The following is a 16,777-nucleotide window of genomic DNA, read 5'->3' on the forward strand; positions in this document are numbered from 1 at the left end:
CATCCGCACGCACCATTCCAGTTATCTCTGTGGAGGGAGGGGTATGGACAGCGGGCGCCCCCATGGTGTGCTTGCTCTGTGTTCGGTAGCTTTCCGACCTGACTCTATCTGCCACCCCTTTTTTCTCCTGGACAAAAGATAACCTCTAGGTTGCTGCTTCTAATGTGAACGCAGTGCCATTTCTATGAAAAGTCAACAATAAATACATGAAATGGAATGAAAAAGACCATGGCACGAAACCGAAGGGTGCCGCTTTTCAGACTCCTCGGAACAATGCAGGTCTTGAAAGATGCATCAGGCGGCGGCTGTCTTTAATGAAGCCAATGTGCTATTTTAATGCATCTCATCCCCGCAATAGACACGGGATGATTCAGGCTGGTCGCATCCCATCTGTTTTGTATTCAGGCACAATGAATTAGCTGTGCACTGTCCGCTCAAGTAGAGACCATCCTCCACACTCCCCTCCTGCCCTTGGAGAACCCCTGCTGCAGGCTTGTATTTAGAGCCTTTCCACAGAACGATATATCACCTATGTGAGTCGATCTGTTCCATCATGAGCACCTCTGTACCAGCACCTCTGTGCCATGGTGTAGCTGCAAATTCAGAAGTTCAGGTGCTCTCCACAACAGCTCCCATATCTGCCTCAATGGCCATACACCCCACTTAGACAGATGCAATAATTTAGGATGGGATGGCTGGAAATACTGTGGAAAGGAAGCCCATCTTGCAGAGAACAACTACAGGAGCAGTTCATTAAAACACCAGTAAAAAAGCACTGGAAATAACCAGCACTTCATAAGAAGCCTTGTTTTATCTTTACCAACAATCTACAGTATATTGATGTTAAAAAGTCCTAAATTTGTGGAGCAAAAAGAGAAAGAGGCAGCAGCACAATGGCAGTGACTAATTAGCCCTTGGAAAGACTTATTGAATGACAGGTGGCAACTGGCGAAAGGGGGAAAATATTTGTTATTTTAATGGACAACAATGAAGCCCATGTGGCTATTAGGAACTGACTGTATTCAAAAAGATCAAGGAATATGCTTTGTGCAATATACTCTCTCAGCAGTTTGGATGGGACCAAGACTGCTTTATTAGTGGTTTATAAGTGCATAAAGACTTTTTAAATCACTATGTAAGAAGGAGTGTGGGCAAAATATAAAAATTGGTTGGAGTGTAAAACACCATTATGGGTATCCCCGATTGAGGCTTTGGCACGTAAAGAGACAAATATGCAATCTGAATGGGGTACCCATAGGGATTTGTTATGTTTTCAAGAGAAGGGCTGTAAATTAAAAAATTTAAATGAAGTACAAAATTTGGTTTTGGTCTCAGTATCATCAGCTAAATGAAATTTATAAAAAGGATCTTAAAGTTGGATTTGTGGATCAAATGTCGAGATTTGAGAAGGAGTTGTGTGAAAATGACAAAAGATTAGTCTCTAAGATGTATAGGTTGTTGCTTTTGAAGGAGACAAGAGATGAGGTGGTTAAAACGACTATGATAAAATGGGCTGAAGATGTGGGTCATAATATAGATATGGCTGCTTGGGGAAAATTATGGAAAACTGATTTAAAGTTTACTGCATGTTATACTTTAAAAGAAAATTATTATAAGATGATGTACAGGTGGTATCTGGCCGAAAAAATTAGCATTAATGTATAAAAATGTTTCAAACAAATGTTGGAAATGTGGACAATGTGAAGGAACTTTTATCCATATGTGGTAGTCATGCAGGAAGGCAAAGACTTTTTGGGATATAATATATAATGAGTTGAAGAAAAATTTTAAAATGACATTTCCTAAGAGGCCAGAATCCTTCCTGCTGGGAATAACCCAAGGAGAGTTTTCCAGAAGAAATTTAACGTTTTTTATGCACGCAACCATGGCAGCTAGGATAGTATATGCGCAGAAATGGAAAGACACTAAAATGCCCTCAAAAGAAGACTGGTTGATAAAAATTTTGGAATATCCTGAGATGGCAAAGCTTACAGCACTTATAAGGGATTAAAATTTGGAATCTTTCAAAGATTGGGACCCATTTTTACTTTATTTAAAGAACTATTTTTCTAATATGGACTTTTCAGCAGGGTTTGAAATATAGTAATAACAGCAGGTTGGGTTGGGTAAAATCGAGTAGTAATGTGGAGTATCTATGTTTTGAATTATTATAGCAATGGTTTATATGTATAGTTAACGTGAACCACGCAGATAGGTAAGCGGGAAGTCAATATTTACTTAATTGTAAGCTATTGTAAAAGCCAATAAAAAATTAAAATGCGGGGGGAATAGACTGCTTTATTATTGGCTTCCATATAGTTCAATGTTTCATGCACCCTGCAACGGGATGTGTACACAGTTGCACCATAGTGCTCTTTGCACAGTTTGCAAGAATTGTGCAAATGGAGTTGTGCAATCGATGGCCGGGGGAATAAAGTCCGTCCATTATTCTGTAATTTTTGCTAAGGACAACAAGACTTTTCCATTTCTATTGGGAATACATAATGCCCAATCAGTGTCCCCTGTAACATGAGTTCCCAGATGTTTAGTACAAACCCAGGGGCGGAGCCACATTGAGCAGACGAGTTCAAAGAACCCGTCAGACGCAGGGGGCGTGATTTAGCTTAAAAGCGGGGCCAAGCGGCCCTGTTTTTGAGCTAAAAATTGGCGGCCAGAGTGGTTCTCCCTGCCTTTTGATCTAATTTGCTAAACCACACCCCCACACCTGACATCAGACATGGGGGCATGGCTAACCGCTCCCTGCGTCTGATGTCAGATACAGGGGGCAGGGCTAGGCGGCCGTGGAGGCAGAACCCAGGCTGCCGCTGGCCTCCCTCCACCCCTGTACAAACCCCATCATCCCCAGCTGAAATCGCCTTTGGCTGGGGATCATGGGGATTGTAGTCAACAACGTCTGGGAATCTCTCTTACAGGGAACACTGAACCCAACGATTTCAGGCAGAGCTAATGAAGAACTGAGGATCTTCATAGGCTCCGTGAAGATTTTAACCAAAATGCAGTGGGCAGAATACATTTCAGACTCTGTGAGCCTTAGAGGTTTGCATCCTTCTTCATTCTCCATCATGCCTGTTGTGCCACACGTTGTGCAGCAAATTATTTCTTGGCTGGTCCATGATGGTCCCACACGATAATCTGCAAAGTGGTTACAAAAAGTGTTCTTCCAGGGGAAGATAAGCAGCACATCTTAATGAGCAGTAATCCATTGAAGAGTGAATCAAAAGCAGGTTAAAAACACTGGCGATGATTCAGAGAACAACAACGTCAGGCACACCAAATCCTCCTTCAAATAATGAGAGGCAACGGAGTAATCACTGCACCTTACAACCCTTCCTCTTCACTCTCATCGCCTCTTATTGAAGCAACAGGTTTAATAACAACATGTGCGCCTAACACACACACTCAGTGGATCAATGGTACGATTTTTCTATTATTAATGCAGGAGCAATTTAATGAATGTCCCCTCACTGGGGAGGGAAGGAGTGTGATTGTGGCGATGCGTGAATACCTGTGAGCTGTCATGTGTCAACGCATGTGGGTTGGCCTTTTGTGAGAGCGTTCGAGTGTTTCTGTGTGGGTGTGCATGTAAGAAATCGCCGCCCGCCCGTCCTCCATGAGCCTGGAATCAATAACCTCCTGCTGAGTGCGCTGCTTGCTTGCCCCCCACTCCTGCTGTGACTAGAACTTCTTGCAGTCTTTTGTCGATGTGCTGCTTTATTTCAAATGCATAAACACATGTAAAGCTCCAAACATACATGGACAGGGTGTGTGCAGTTTTTGCCTACATGGTGTTCAGCAGATTCATCAGTGTCTTCGTCTTGGATACAATCAAGTTTTCCCGGCTGGAGAGTCCACAGTCTCCCAAAGCAAAGGAGGTCGGCCAGGGATCTAGTTCACCTGCCACAGCAACTTGGGGTCAGGCCTTCTCCAGAGTCATTCCTGGGCTGTGGGATGCACTCCCTATACAGTAGATATCCAAGGCCTGAGATCATTCATTTGCCCCTGCTAACTGGGCAAAGAGGCACCTTTTTAATGTGGTGATTCTCTTTATTTCGCAAGGGGAGAGTAACTGGCCCTCTCCACCACCAGCACAGTACTTCCAGTGATGGTTGCTGGTGTCTGTCTTATGTTTCTTTTTAGATTGTGAGCCTTTTGGGGACAGGGAGCCATCTTATTTATTTATTATTTCTCTGGGTAAACTGCCCTGAGCCATTTTTGGAAGGGTGGTATAGAAATTGAATAAATAATAATCCTCTATAATAAAAGCCCTGGGTGTGCGCCCGTGTCTCTGCGCCCGTGTCTTCCTCGGCTGTTCTGGGCATGCTCAGAGTGCATGCCCAGAACGTCCGAGGAAGATACGGCCGCAGGCACCAGGCGGCCATGTTGGCTGGATGGCCGGCCCGGCCACGGGAAGGCTAGAAGCGGCAGCCGCGGGAACGGAGGGACTGCGGGGAGGGCAGAGGTGGCAGTGGCGGGCAGCACTCTTGGCGGCAGCGGTGGAACTCTCGGGCCTGGCCGCCCGCGGCGGCGGCAGCACTCTTCTTGCGCCCGTGAAGGCAACGGGCGTAATGACAATGTGGGAGGGAACCGGGCAGCGGGACTTTCCTGATCCCCGGACTGGAGCAGGACACTGAGAGGGAGGGGAGGGTGAGAGAGAGGGGTGGGAGGGGGAGGAAGGGCAAGAGAGTGGGGTGGGAGGGAGGGGAAGAGAGGCAAGAGTGTGGGGCAGAAGGGAGGGAGGGAGAGTGGGGCAGGAGAGAGAAGGGAACAGACAGCCCCAAAGAGTGAGCCGCAATAGCGGTCTACTAGCACCCGTTAATTTAACGGGCTTAAATTCACTAGTAATAAATAAAGAGCCCTAGACATGCATATTTTTAGCCTCGCCTTCAGTGACTTTTAAATGGTTTTATGGTGTTTTTAATTGGTTTAAATTGTTTTAATGGGTTATTTATTCTGCTTGTTGTTGTTTTTATTCATTTGAACTGCCTAGAGCCATTCAGGTAAGGTGGTATCAAAATTAATAATACATAAATGCATAAATTTCATTAATTTATGCTTCTCTTGGTCTGAATGTTGACCTCTGATTTTTTAACATCTCTAGGGAGGTGTAACTCTCCAATGTTATGCTGGGAATTTATTCCTGCAGGCAGATTTTCCAGCTGGGAGAGGGAGGTCTGGCTAAACCCAGAGAGAGAGATTTGCAAGGGTTTTGTCAATGTTCCCAGCATACAACTTTCTAAAAGATTTCCATGGGTGGGGGCGGGGAGTTAAGGGTACAGATCAAGGAGGAGTAGATGATAGACTGCATGTAAACTATTATATTATCTATATCATGACCTTACTATTATATTATCTATAAGCAGCATGCACTCACTTATTTCCAGGACTTAAAGTAAGCACATACTATATATGGTACAGAGTACCAGCATAGGATTTAATGGTAACACAGAAACATAAGAAGCTGCCTCATACTAAGTTGGTATAACTTGTTTGGGGAGGAGAGCTGGTCTTGTGGCAGCGAGCATGGATTTCCCCCTTTGCTAAGCAGGGCCCACCTTGGTTTGTATTTGAATGGGCACATGACACATAAGCACTGTCTGCTGTAAGATCTTCCCCTTGGGGATGGGCAGCTTCCTATGTCCCCGTGAGTGAGACGATTGGTCTGTCTACTTGAGCATTGTCTTACTGACTGACAGCAGTTCTCCCGGGTTTCAGATGGGATCCATTCCTCTCCCGGAGATGCCAGTTATTGAACCTGGGACCTTCTGCCTGCAAAGTACATGCTTTGCCACTGAGCTAATGTAACTGACTAATTCCTTGATCACTCAGCTAAAACTTGTACGATTAATTGACCTGACTATGTCGTGCTTTTGACACTTGAAATGTGCTTTCCAAATATTATGATAGTTTGTTGATCTTTAGGAATGCTTGCATTATAATAGGTTCTTGATCTTTAAGAATGCTTCACTGATCATCAATGTTCCTGGCGACAGTTTTCACCTCCACTGAGTTATTCAAGATGCCTGTCCATAAGATTCCAGCCTGATCTACAATGCAGAGTATTCATGAGCGCAACCATTAACTGTGTCCTTGAGGAGGTCCTGCAATCTCATTCGCTCTGCTGCATTGCCACTGACGCATCATAATAGATTGGACTCCAAGAACAGCTGAGCTTTAAATAATGACTGCACAGGGTGCATTACAGTTATTTTTAAAAGGCATTTAGAAAACTTAATACTTGGAGTAAAAACAGTTCTAGTTCTGTCTCCAGTAAAACAATCACGATTACCATGGCCCTATCAATCTTGCAAAGTTTGTTCTGAAAGCATCACAGGAATGTAAAAGCAAAGGCTTTAATAGCAGTGGAGGTTATTTTCAAGTCTTGCAAACAGCTGGAATAAAGAACATGCTGAGATTGTGCATATCAAATAAGAATGGATGTCTCATAGGTTCCACAAGCGAAGCACTGGATTCACTAAATGGCACAAACCACCGAGAACATCTCCTAAGCTGCCCTCTTCGTCTGAATTAACATACGTAGTACAAGGACAACAGTAGCTGGTTTCAGACAGAACACAAAACCATGGTTTGTTTTGCTGAAATGCAGGAGCGGATTACGCTTTTTGCCACCCATAGGCAAAAAGGCTTTTGCCACCCTTTTACCATTTCTTAACCGCACACGGAGGAAGGCTGGAAATGGGCTGCACAGCAGAGAGGCCGTGCAGTCACTTGTGAGGAGGGGAGCTGGAAGGAGCGCACTGCCCCCCCCCCCCACATCCCACCATGCAGCTGCAGAGTTTTCAAGGGTAAAAGGGGGGCTCTCCCCTCTCCCCTCCCCTCCCCCCCACCCTCCCTCCCCCCCCTCCCCCCACCCTCCCTATCCCGCTGCTGACAGTGGTGTTGTTCTGTAGAGGGCAAAAGGGGAAACTTTCCCCTTACCCCCCTCCCACAACTATTGCCATTGGGAGCACCGTTTTTTAAAAAAAGTTTAAAGGGGGGACTTTACCTCCCCACATACGCACTGCAGCTGCAGCCACCCCCAGAGAGGGGCGGCAAAAATTTGAGGAGCAGCAACATTTGCTGTTCCTCAAGATTTGCCGCTGTAGACAAATGCCTACTCCGCCGCTCCTTGAATCTACCACTGCTAAAATGTGATTTCACGGTACATCTGAATCGGGCTGCGCACTAACTGAAAAGTGTGGTTCAGTTGGAATTTGAATCCATTTAGACCGAGCCGCATTGCACCGAACCAGTTTGGTCGAACTGACTGGCCGGTCCAGTCTGTTCAGTCGAACCAGTTTGGGCAACAATACTGGTATAGGGGAAAGAGAAAGGTTGTTTAAGTTCCGTACCCAACTCGCCACCCCGTACAGTGGTGGTGTGGTTCCAGCTTCCGCATATGCACAGAGGCCAGAACTGTGCCGCTGCCACATGTGCAGTTTATGTTTTAAAAGCAATCCAGCCGGTGATTTGGCTGGCGATGGGGGTAGTGAGCAGTGGCGAGCTGGCTAAGAGACTGAAGCAACCTTTCTCTCCACTCCCCCTTGATATGGAACCCATTTGCATCGAGGCGGGCTTAGTCTGGTTCAAATGCAGACTGAGCTGGCCTCGGTTCAGTTCATGATTGAACCACTGAAGCAGCCCAGTTCAATGCAAACCAGTTCGACATTGAACGGTTCATGCACACCCCTACATATGAACCTGAGCCTTTTCCATAGATCACTATTTGTTTGGGGCCAAGAAATCAGAATCTGAAGCCAGGGTTTGAAGTTGCTTTGCAAATGACAGTTGGGCTGCCTCTGGACATACTGCAAAACCAGAGGCAACTGTGCCAGAGGTTGAAGATTTTTGTCATCTGGATGTGTGAGCCCACAGGTTAGTCACTGAACCATGAGTGGATTTTAGCCCCCACACCTGAATTTGATCCTTCGGTCACATCTCAGTTTCATCACCGAAACGTCAGGTCCAAAGGCAGCATCGTGTCATCTGAATTCTGCCGCTGTGTCAAACTGGAATTGAGGGTAGGAAGCTCCTGCTTTCCCTCCTACTCAACTGCAGCTGAGGATGATGGGGTCAACAGAGGATGATGCAGTCAACACCACCTGGGAATTCCCATTACAGGGAACACTTCTCCCAAAAAATGCTTTTCATTTAGAAAAAAAGTGAACAAAGTTTCATTACCTGCTATGAACAGGAGCTCCCTAAAACCCAGATATAAACCAGCTTGGTCTACAGTTCTCATTTTGTAGCCCTTTGACTAATCACTCTGGACACTTTGAGAATACCACCGATTCCCCCAGTGCTTTTACTATAATAAAGACAACACGAACCCCACAATTCTAACCAGAAATACTTTATTATAAAATCTGCATGTAAACAAGTAACAAAATTAAACAGTTAATGAAAGTGCAAATTAAACTTCAAAAAACTATATTCTATATTTGCTTTCAACCATTCATATGCACTTCCAAATGCCCCCTCCAGCCCATGTTTAATTTTTAAAAAGCATTGCTTTTTTCAAAATGTATACCAAAAAGAGCGTACGAGCCTGCGTACAAATATTCAAGTTTTGCTCTGCAAAGGAGACAATTGGCGATACAGGATTCCATTTGTAAGTCACCATCCGTTCTTATCTTTGCATCCCTGATATCCACAGGACAGATAGCAAATACACAGTGAGAATGCAGGCATACAAAACCACTGAATTAATCATTCAGTCATTCACGCTGAAGCTGAAAAACCATTGACCAGTGAGGACACAGTAATCTGACTTCCAAGTCCTGCTTAGGAACCTTAAGGCATGGAGAAGGTTTTTCTCCTACTGTGTGTTCATAGTCCCTTTCCCCCTCCCTTAAGAGTCAAACACACGATCACAGCCCCCCACACACACCCTATACCCAGTTCTTGCCAAGAGCAGTTTTAGAGCACTGACAAGTCATGGCAGGATTTTGACTTTGCCTTGAAGGCCATCTTTTTGTTGTTTTTGGCCACGATCCTCCCCAGGAACCTCTTGGCTTTCTTGCTAATGCTTTCCCTCCTCTTGGTGCTGGCCATTCTTCTGGCGTTGTCTTCTTTGCTGTCCTTGCGTAGCCGGATCTGCCGGACGATGCCCTCGAAAAGGTCCTTCACATTGTGATGCAAAGCTGCTGAAGTCTCGATGAATTTGCAGTCAAACACAACGGCACAGGCGCGTCCCTCTGGAGGACAAAAGAAGGGCACAGGATGACTTCCAGCAGAAGAGACAGGGGCAGCACAAGACAACCTCTAGAAGTCCTTTAGGAGTGGGACACCGGGGAGTGGTAAGGCATAAGCATCACTCTCCTTGTTTACAAACACAATTTTTGTCCCACTGCCAGTATCTGGTCAATCTGGTTTTGGAAATGCTCCAGAACATGCTTACCAGGAGACAGGAGTGCAGGGCTATGTAACTTCAACTCCCATCACCCCCAACCACAGTGGCCTATGTCAGGAGTGATGGGAGTTCAGCTCTCCAGCTATTGTTGAAGAGTTGTGCAACCCTGCCCTAGTGGAATGAATGTACATCCCAAGAGCAGTGAGGTTTCCCTCATTCTACCTCTCAGTGTTCTGGACAGCCACTGTCTGCAGCCTACATCTCACAAGAACTTTGCAAGATCCATCTACTCCAGCTTCCTGGAGTATTGGTTTAACATCTATCTGGTTTTGCCCAGTTATCCACAGGATTCCCCTACCTTGAGTTTCTAGATTCCAAATAAGGGATGCATGCCCTGTGAACATTATTGTATTGCCCTATGTTTATCACGTCAAGCCATTGGTCCATCTAGCTCAGCATCATCTACACTGACTGGCAGCAGCTTCTCCAAGATTTCAGGCAGGAGTCTCTCCCAGTCCTACCTGGAGATGTCAGGGATGGAATCTTCTGCATGCAAGCAGATGCTTTACCACTGAGCTACAACCCCATCCCCTAAAGCAGGGGTTCTCAACCTTGGGTCCCCAGATGTTGATGGACTTCAACTCCCATAATCCCCTACCAAAGGCCATTGGGGCTGGGGATTATGGGAGTTGAAGTCCAAGAACATCTGGGGACCCAAGGTTGAGAATCCCTGCCCTAAAGGGAATAACTTACAGCATGTAGCCACCCATCCAAATGCAAACCAGGGAAGACCGGGGAAAGGAGCAATTTGTGCTTGCTACCAGAAGACCAGCTCTCCTCCTACATCCCCTGCTGCCACCAAAGGAGCAACTCTTCAGGACCAATCAGACCCTTGAAAGCTTTGCAGCTTTTACAAAGTTTGCAAGAAACACAGGATGGCTGTATGCAGCCTTCCCTCCCACTTACCCTCTGTGCAAGTTCAAAACTGCTGAGGTTGGTTATGAAGGGGGCTGTCCCCCACCTATCCCTGGAGGATCAGAGTCCAGCCCACCCAACACTACCCCCCCAAAAAACCCAAACAGGAATTGCATAGTGCTTGAATGCATGTTAGGATAAAGAACACTCACCGTCTACGGAGACTTCCCGTGATCGGACCAAGTCACTCTTGTTTCCTACAAGAATTATAGGAATGTCCTCCGTTTGCCTTGCTCTTCGGAGCTGAATTCTCAGTTCAGAGGCCTTCTCAAAGCTAACTTTGTCTGTCACCGAGTACACGATGATGTAAGCGTCCCCCATTTTCATACAGTGGTTCTGAAGCCATTGGCTGTCATCCTAGAATTAAAAATAGGCATAAAGAGATTTGTAACAGAAGTAAGTAACACTGGGTGAAACATTCCTGACTTGGAAATCCCATATGGAAGGCCACGAGGTGGTCTAAATTCAGCATAGAAACCATCACCCCCACACACACTTGGGAAGCAATCAACTAGATAGTGCCAAGATGTATACACTTAAGAAGATTTCTTGTGCATGCTGGAGTCTGGCACTCATTTGCGACCACAAATTAGCAGGTGTACCAACCAGTGTTCCCCAGATGTTGACTACAACTCCCATAACCCCCAAGCAAAAGCCACTGCAGCTGGGGATTCTGGGAGTTGTAGTCAACAACATCTGGGAATCCCTCTTAGAGGGAACAGTGGTAACAACGTGGTACCAGGCTGCCTAGTATACATGACATGCCAGCACTGAAGATGGATATGGTAGTGCCAGCATGAAATATCAAGGTGTTTATCTCCTTGATCTGAACAGGATCAAGTCTGGCTGCATCCCAATGTTTTGGCTGTTTTATAAACTGGCGCTTTAATATAGGTGGGATGCTACCAGGTTATAACAGAGCAGTGTCAGTTTCACACCAATAAGTAATCACCAGTGAGGCAAGCTTTTTTGAGCCCGAGGCAGATATTAAAGAAACCAAATAAAACAAAACAAAAACGTACCTGCTCCCATATGTCAAACACCACAAGAGACGCTTCTTCCCCATCCACTATAATAGATCTGTCGTATGTATTACCTAAAGGAGAAATCATTAGGGAGAATTTTTTTTAACTTATTGTATATCATGTACAAAACATTATTACAGAGATCACCATAAGAGCCCAGTTAAAGCATGCACTCAGTCAAGTCAATAGGAAGAGAACCCTGAATTCATGTACATGCAGGGCAGTCCTAAGTACTGTGTTCAAAGAGGCTTACTCTCCAGTAAGTATGCACACACTTGCTACTTAGAGAAGTAAGTTCCGTGTCAGAACCACAGGATTCACTTCAAAGCAGATGTCTTTAGGGCCAAGATTCAAAATTGACTGCAATGCATTTGCTTCACCAGGTTGTAAAGTTAGATAACACTTGAATGAATGAGATGGAAACACAGCCCACTGATCTAGCACATCACAAAGCACCAGCTGCCATCCTTGTATGGCATCCAATTATTTCCCCTTCCAAATTTAATGTTGTACAAACAGTTCCAGTACAGCATTTGACAGAAAAAGCCACAAGGAAAGAATGCGGTGAAAGCTACAGATTTAATGTAGCTTTCATGTTCTTTAATCAAAAAGAGTTTTGGATTTTTAATTTTAGAGTCCAAGCCAAAAAGAAAAAGAAGCAGGGAAGATTCCAAAGTATCACTGCCTTGCGTCTTGGAGCAAGATGGAGCAAATATAACCAGGTCTCCCTGCAATCCCACCCCCCACCACAGTCAAATGTAGAATATATCTGCAAGATCTAGGGGTGTGGGACATTTAACCCAAAGTTTTCCAGTGCTTTAGGTTTGAGTGGATTTGAATCCTTGGAGGCGCTCCAAAATGTTGGCGCTCTTATTAGGCTCTTTGTGTTTGCATTTTAAAATGCCAGCACATTCCTCAAGGTGACATGAAGCCATGTGAGTTCCATTTCATTAGGCAGTAAATGAATGTTGCATTGTTAGATTTATTTACATGAACTTATTAGAAAATTGTTTCCATGGATATCCAGCTCACGAGAAGCATGTTTTGTAACAAGTCACAACTTTGTATTTTCGTGTAGAACATCATTTTAAATCAAGAAGGCAGAAAACTTCTGCCTGTGCTGCCTAAAGGCTCTTTATCCAACACATTTGGATTCGGTTCTTCCTCCAAGGACCTCAGAGGTTTCCCCATTGTATCCTCACAACTGCCCTGTGAGGTGGGCTAGGCTGAGAGACAGTGTGACTAGTCCAAGGTCACACCTAGTAAGCTTCAAGGCTGCAGAGGGATTGGATTTTTATTTTGGGTTGTTTAAAGCTTATTCGGCACTGGAGAAATACATCATTCCACAGTTGCATAACTAGCACTTAATGCTCTAAGCTAGTAGACCTGGGATCAAAGTTTGTTTGAACCTCCCACCCTGTGCCCTGGAAGCTCTTGCTCCAGTATCAGATTGGGTCTCACCATGTGAAGGGTAAGGAACTCTGCACATGCTCAGATGCACTCTTCAACTCGGGAAGCTGCCTGCTACCAAGTCAGACCATGGGCCCATCTAACACAGTATTGTCTACACTGGCTAGCAGCAACTCCCCAGGGCTTTTCTCATCTCAAAGAGAAGCAGTGATGCATGAACCCATACATGCAAAATGAGCACTCAGGATTAGAAAGATCCATATTACATTCCAATATGGGACCAGGGCCAACTCCAGGAGGTTTTGCTGCATGCCACATCTAATGTATGCCTACAGGATCCCTTGAGCGGCCACAAAGGATGTCAAGGGGCAAAAGATTTCAGGGCATCCATGAACTAACAGTGCTCTCCTCCAGGAAGGAATATAGGGCCCAGCTCTGATTGCACCCCGATTCTGGACACCTTAAAAATACTGCTTCTCTGGTTTGCAATCACTCCCTCCACTCTGCATATCCTTTTTTCTCAGGTGGAACTGTCTCTCCAGGGTAAAGCACACGCTTTACATAATCTGGAAGGCTGTTGCCAGTCAGTGTAGAGAACTTAACCTATCTGGAGCAACAGCCTGACTCGGTCAGTAGCTTCCTATGTTTAGGAACTACTATGAAAGCATCAATAGGATGATGCTCTAACCACTACACCACGCCGAGAGCCAGTGTGGTGTAGTGGTTAGAGTGCTGGACTAGGACCGGGGAGACCCGAGTTCAAATCCCCATTCAGCCATGAGACTTGCTGGGTGACTCTGGGCCAGTCACTTCTCTCTCAGCCTAACCTACCTCACAGGGTTGTTGTGAGGAGAAACCCGTGTATGTAGTACACTGCTCTGGGCTCCTTGGAGGAAGAGTGGGATACAAAATGTAAAAAAACAACACCGCAACAGGCATAACCTCTTTACATGTGAATGAAGCATTCTCAGACTTCTCCACGGCTTCCTCCAAGACTCACCCGCTTCTTCTGCGTCGGGACAATCCTCCACGCCCCCAAAGATCCGCGCCAGGCTGGTCTTGCCCACACCATGCTCGCCCAAGAGGATGACCTTGTAGAGATTGCTGTCCGAATCGCTGCCGGAGGAGATGACCGAATCGGAAGAGTCCGACACCCAGCCTTCGCAGTGTGCCTCTTCCACCGGGTTGTAGGAGGTGCAGCGCACCAGATTGGAGGGCTCCGTTTCCGGCAGGGATGCCTGCAGCTCCCGCTCGTCCACTGGCATGCTCCGCCGGTGCAGGTGCTGCTGGTGCATCGCCAAAGGCATGCTGCCACGCCGCTTGTCCAGGTAACGCAGCTTGTCGCCTCGGTTCAGGGTCATGGGGCTGCCTGCAGACAGAGAGGAAAATGTTTATGACTCTGGTTTTGTTGATCCAGAACTATCACACTCCATCCTGGGGAGGGGGGATACATTATTGATAGAGCACCAAAGAGATCTCTGCCCCAAGGGGCTTACAGTCCATAGAGAGAGAAAGAGAGAGAGAGAAAGAGAAAGAGAGAAAGAGAAAGAGAAAGAGAGAGAGAGAAAGAGAGAGAGAGAAAGAGAGAGAGAGAAAGAGAGAGAGAGAAAGAGAGAGAGAGAGAGAAGAGAGAGAGAGAGAAGAGAGAGAGAGAAAGAGAGAGAGAGAAAGAGAGAGAGAGAAAGAGAGAGAGAGAAAGAGAGAGAGAGAAAGAGAGAGAGAGAAAGAGAGAGAGAGAAAGAGAGAGAGAGAGAGAAATGTAGGAAGGGGTAAGCAGGGGAAAGAATATGCAGCTTTCTATTTCCGTTACTATTGCAGATGTGTCTCCTCTCTGATCCAAAACTGACCGTTCCCAAGGGGTGTTGAAGCATAAACTGGTAGTGAAAGCATAAAGACCGATAGCTCCGTTCCAGTGTATGCTTACGCAGAAGCAAGACTTTCTTGCTCAGTGGATACTTTCAGGTAAGTGTGTACCTGAAAGTCACTTCATTCAAATCCTAGTCATGGAAGAGGGCAAGGCATGTGTGCGTGCGCAAGAGCTCACACCCTTCTTCTCCATATCGAGGCAGAGTGACAGCCATGGGGTGCCATCACTGGTCTGAAACAGAGTTACTGATGCGCGCACATACACACACAGTATTTGCCTGAATCCAGTACTAGGTTTTTTCCAGGTTGTTACAAATTGGGTATGCGTGTCATCTTAAAAACCTCTATTTTCTAAAGAGGGCTGTCTTAAATTCAGGGCCATCTTCTATTCCCCACGAGCCCCACTGCCCTGTTGCCATAAGAGCCTCCCCATCTCTGGCAACTTCTAAAAAGGCACCGGAGACACATTAACCCACCCAGGCTTTTAATTCGATTTATGCTTTTAAATTTTTAATGTTGGGTTTAAATGATTCTAATTGTTTTTATTTTGATGTAAACTGGCCTGAGCCATTTTTGGAAGGGTGGTATATAAATCCAAAAAAGCAAATAGATGTTCAGGTTAACCGAGTTTGCAACAAAAGAGACTGAAGAGGAAAACACCCTCTATGGATGGGGCTGGGATGCGAGAGCAGCTGGGTTGCTTTGCACACAGAATGACCCAGCTTTGATCCCTGGCGGCATCTCCAGTTAGGTCTGGGAAAGACTCGGTCCTGAAACCTCGGAGGGCCGCTGTCAGAGTAGGCAATGCTGAGGTAGACAGACCGAGAGCCTGATACAGTAAACAGCAGCTACCTTTGCTCGCGGCGGGGAAGTAACTTGCCTAGGGAGCAAGAGGTTGCTGGTTCGAATCCCCACCGATATGTTTCTCAGACGATGGGAAACTCCTGCATCAGGCAGCAGTGATATAGGAAGGTGCTGAAAGGCATCATCTCATACTGCGCGGGAGACGGCAATGGGAAACCCCTCCTGTATTCTACCAAAGGCAACCACAGGGCTCTGTGGGCACCAGGAGTCAACACTGACTCGACAGGGCAACTTTGTTTTACCTTTGCTCCTATAAATAATCTCTATGGGGATGGAGATGCAGCACAGTAATCAAGCATCAGCTTGCATGCACAAGCTCAAATTCCTGGCATCTCCAGGTAGGACTGGGAAAGACTTTTGCCTGAAACCCAAGAGAGTAACTGCCAGTCAGTGTCAACAATGCTGAGCTAGGAACATAGGGAGCTGCCTTATACTGAGTCAGACCATCGGTCCATCTCACCCAGTATTGTCTTCACAGACTGGCAGCGGCTTCTCCAAGGTTGCAGGCAGGAATCTCAGCCATATCTTAGAGATGCTGCCGGGGAGGGGACAGGGAGGAACCTTCTGCATGCATGCAAGCAGGCAGGCAGGCTCTCTTCCCAGACCAGCCCCAGCGGGGAATATCTAACAATGCTCACATATAGTCTCCCATTCAAACGCAAACCGGGTCAGACTCTGCTTAGCAAAGGGGGCGATTCCTGCTTGCTGCCACAAGACCAGTGGCCCACAACAATGCAAGTCAGCTTCGCATTAAAATTTCTTTAGAAATTTAAATTTCTAAAGAAAGTTAAATTTCCCTTTCAATTAAATTTCCCTTTCAATTTCTTCCAGCTGCAAAGGAGATCATCGTGGTGGGTTGAGGGAGTACTTCATTCGTTTTAAACCAAGTCTATAGCTGCGGAGAGAGCACCCCGGGGAACAGGAGCAGCGCGAATTCGGCCAGCCCACCAACAAGTGACCTCCGCACACGATCGCAGAGAGCGGGGAGAGGGGCATCTTCTCTCCGCCTGCCCGATGCCAGCCGGGCTCGATCATCGCAAGGCGCGCGCCGCCGCCAGCCCCTAACCCCGCGTCGCGACTCCCTTACCTCGGAAATGCTGCTCAGAGGAACTCGGAGGAGGGTAGACCAGCCAGTAGCGGGGATCTCGCAGGCAGCGGCTTGGTTCCGGCTCTAGCAATCAGCCACCACTCTCAAGGTCCTCCTGTGCTGGTTTTCTCTCTCGGCTGCCTCTCGCTCCTATTTATGCAGCCCCAGCCAGCCCGGCTC

General features: G+C 46.4%; 1 protein-coding gene across 1 annotated transcript; it reads right to left on the reverse strand.

Annotated features, from left to right (window-relative positions):
* Positions 1–8,355: 8,355 nt before the first annotated feature.
* Positions 8,356–16,753, reverse strand: RRAD (RRAD, Ras related glycolysis inhibitor and calcium channel regulator). Its single transcript, XM_053271450.1, has 5 exons — positions 16,598–16,753; positions 13,781–14,149; positions 11,368–11,441; positions 10,498–10,702; positions 8,356–9,215 (listed from the first exon to the last, which is right to left on the reverse strand). Exons 2-5 carry the CDS (start codon positions 14,139–14,141, stop codon positions 8,938–8,940), a joined length of 918 nt encoding a protein of 305 aa, XP_053127425.1. The 5' UTR covers positions 14,142–14,149; positions 16,598–16,753; the 3' UTR covers positions 8,356–8,937.
* Positions 16,754–16,777: the final 24 nt, after the last annotated feature.

Source organism: Hemicordylus capensis, chromosome 9, assembly GCF_027244095.1.
Source record: "Hemicordylus capensis ecotype Gifberg chromosome 9, rHemCap1.1.pri, whole genome shotgun sequence".
Taxonomy (NCBI): Eukaryota; Metazoa; Chordata; class Lepidosauria; order Squamata; family Cordylidae; genus Hemicordylus; species Hemicordylus capensis.

Bases quoted from the DNA above. Each gene is read 5' to 3' on its own strand.
- RRAD (XM_053271450.1), bottom strand. From the start codon at position 14,141: ATGACCCTGAACCGAGGCGACAAGCTGCGTTACCTGGACAAGCGGCGT. The intron at 11,442-13,780 runs GTGAGTCTTGGA...TTTCTCCTTTAG, and splicing joins TCCCGACGCAGAAGAAGCGG to GTAATACATACGACAGATCT. The intron at 9,216-10,497 runs GTGAGTGTTCTT...TTTGTCCTCCAG, and splicing joins ACGGGAAGTCTCCGTAGACG to AGGGACGCGCCTGTGCCGTT.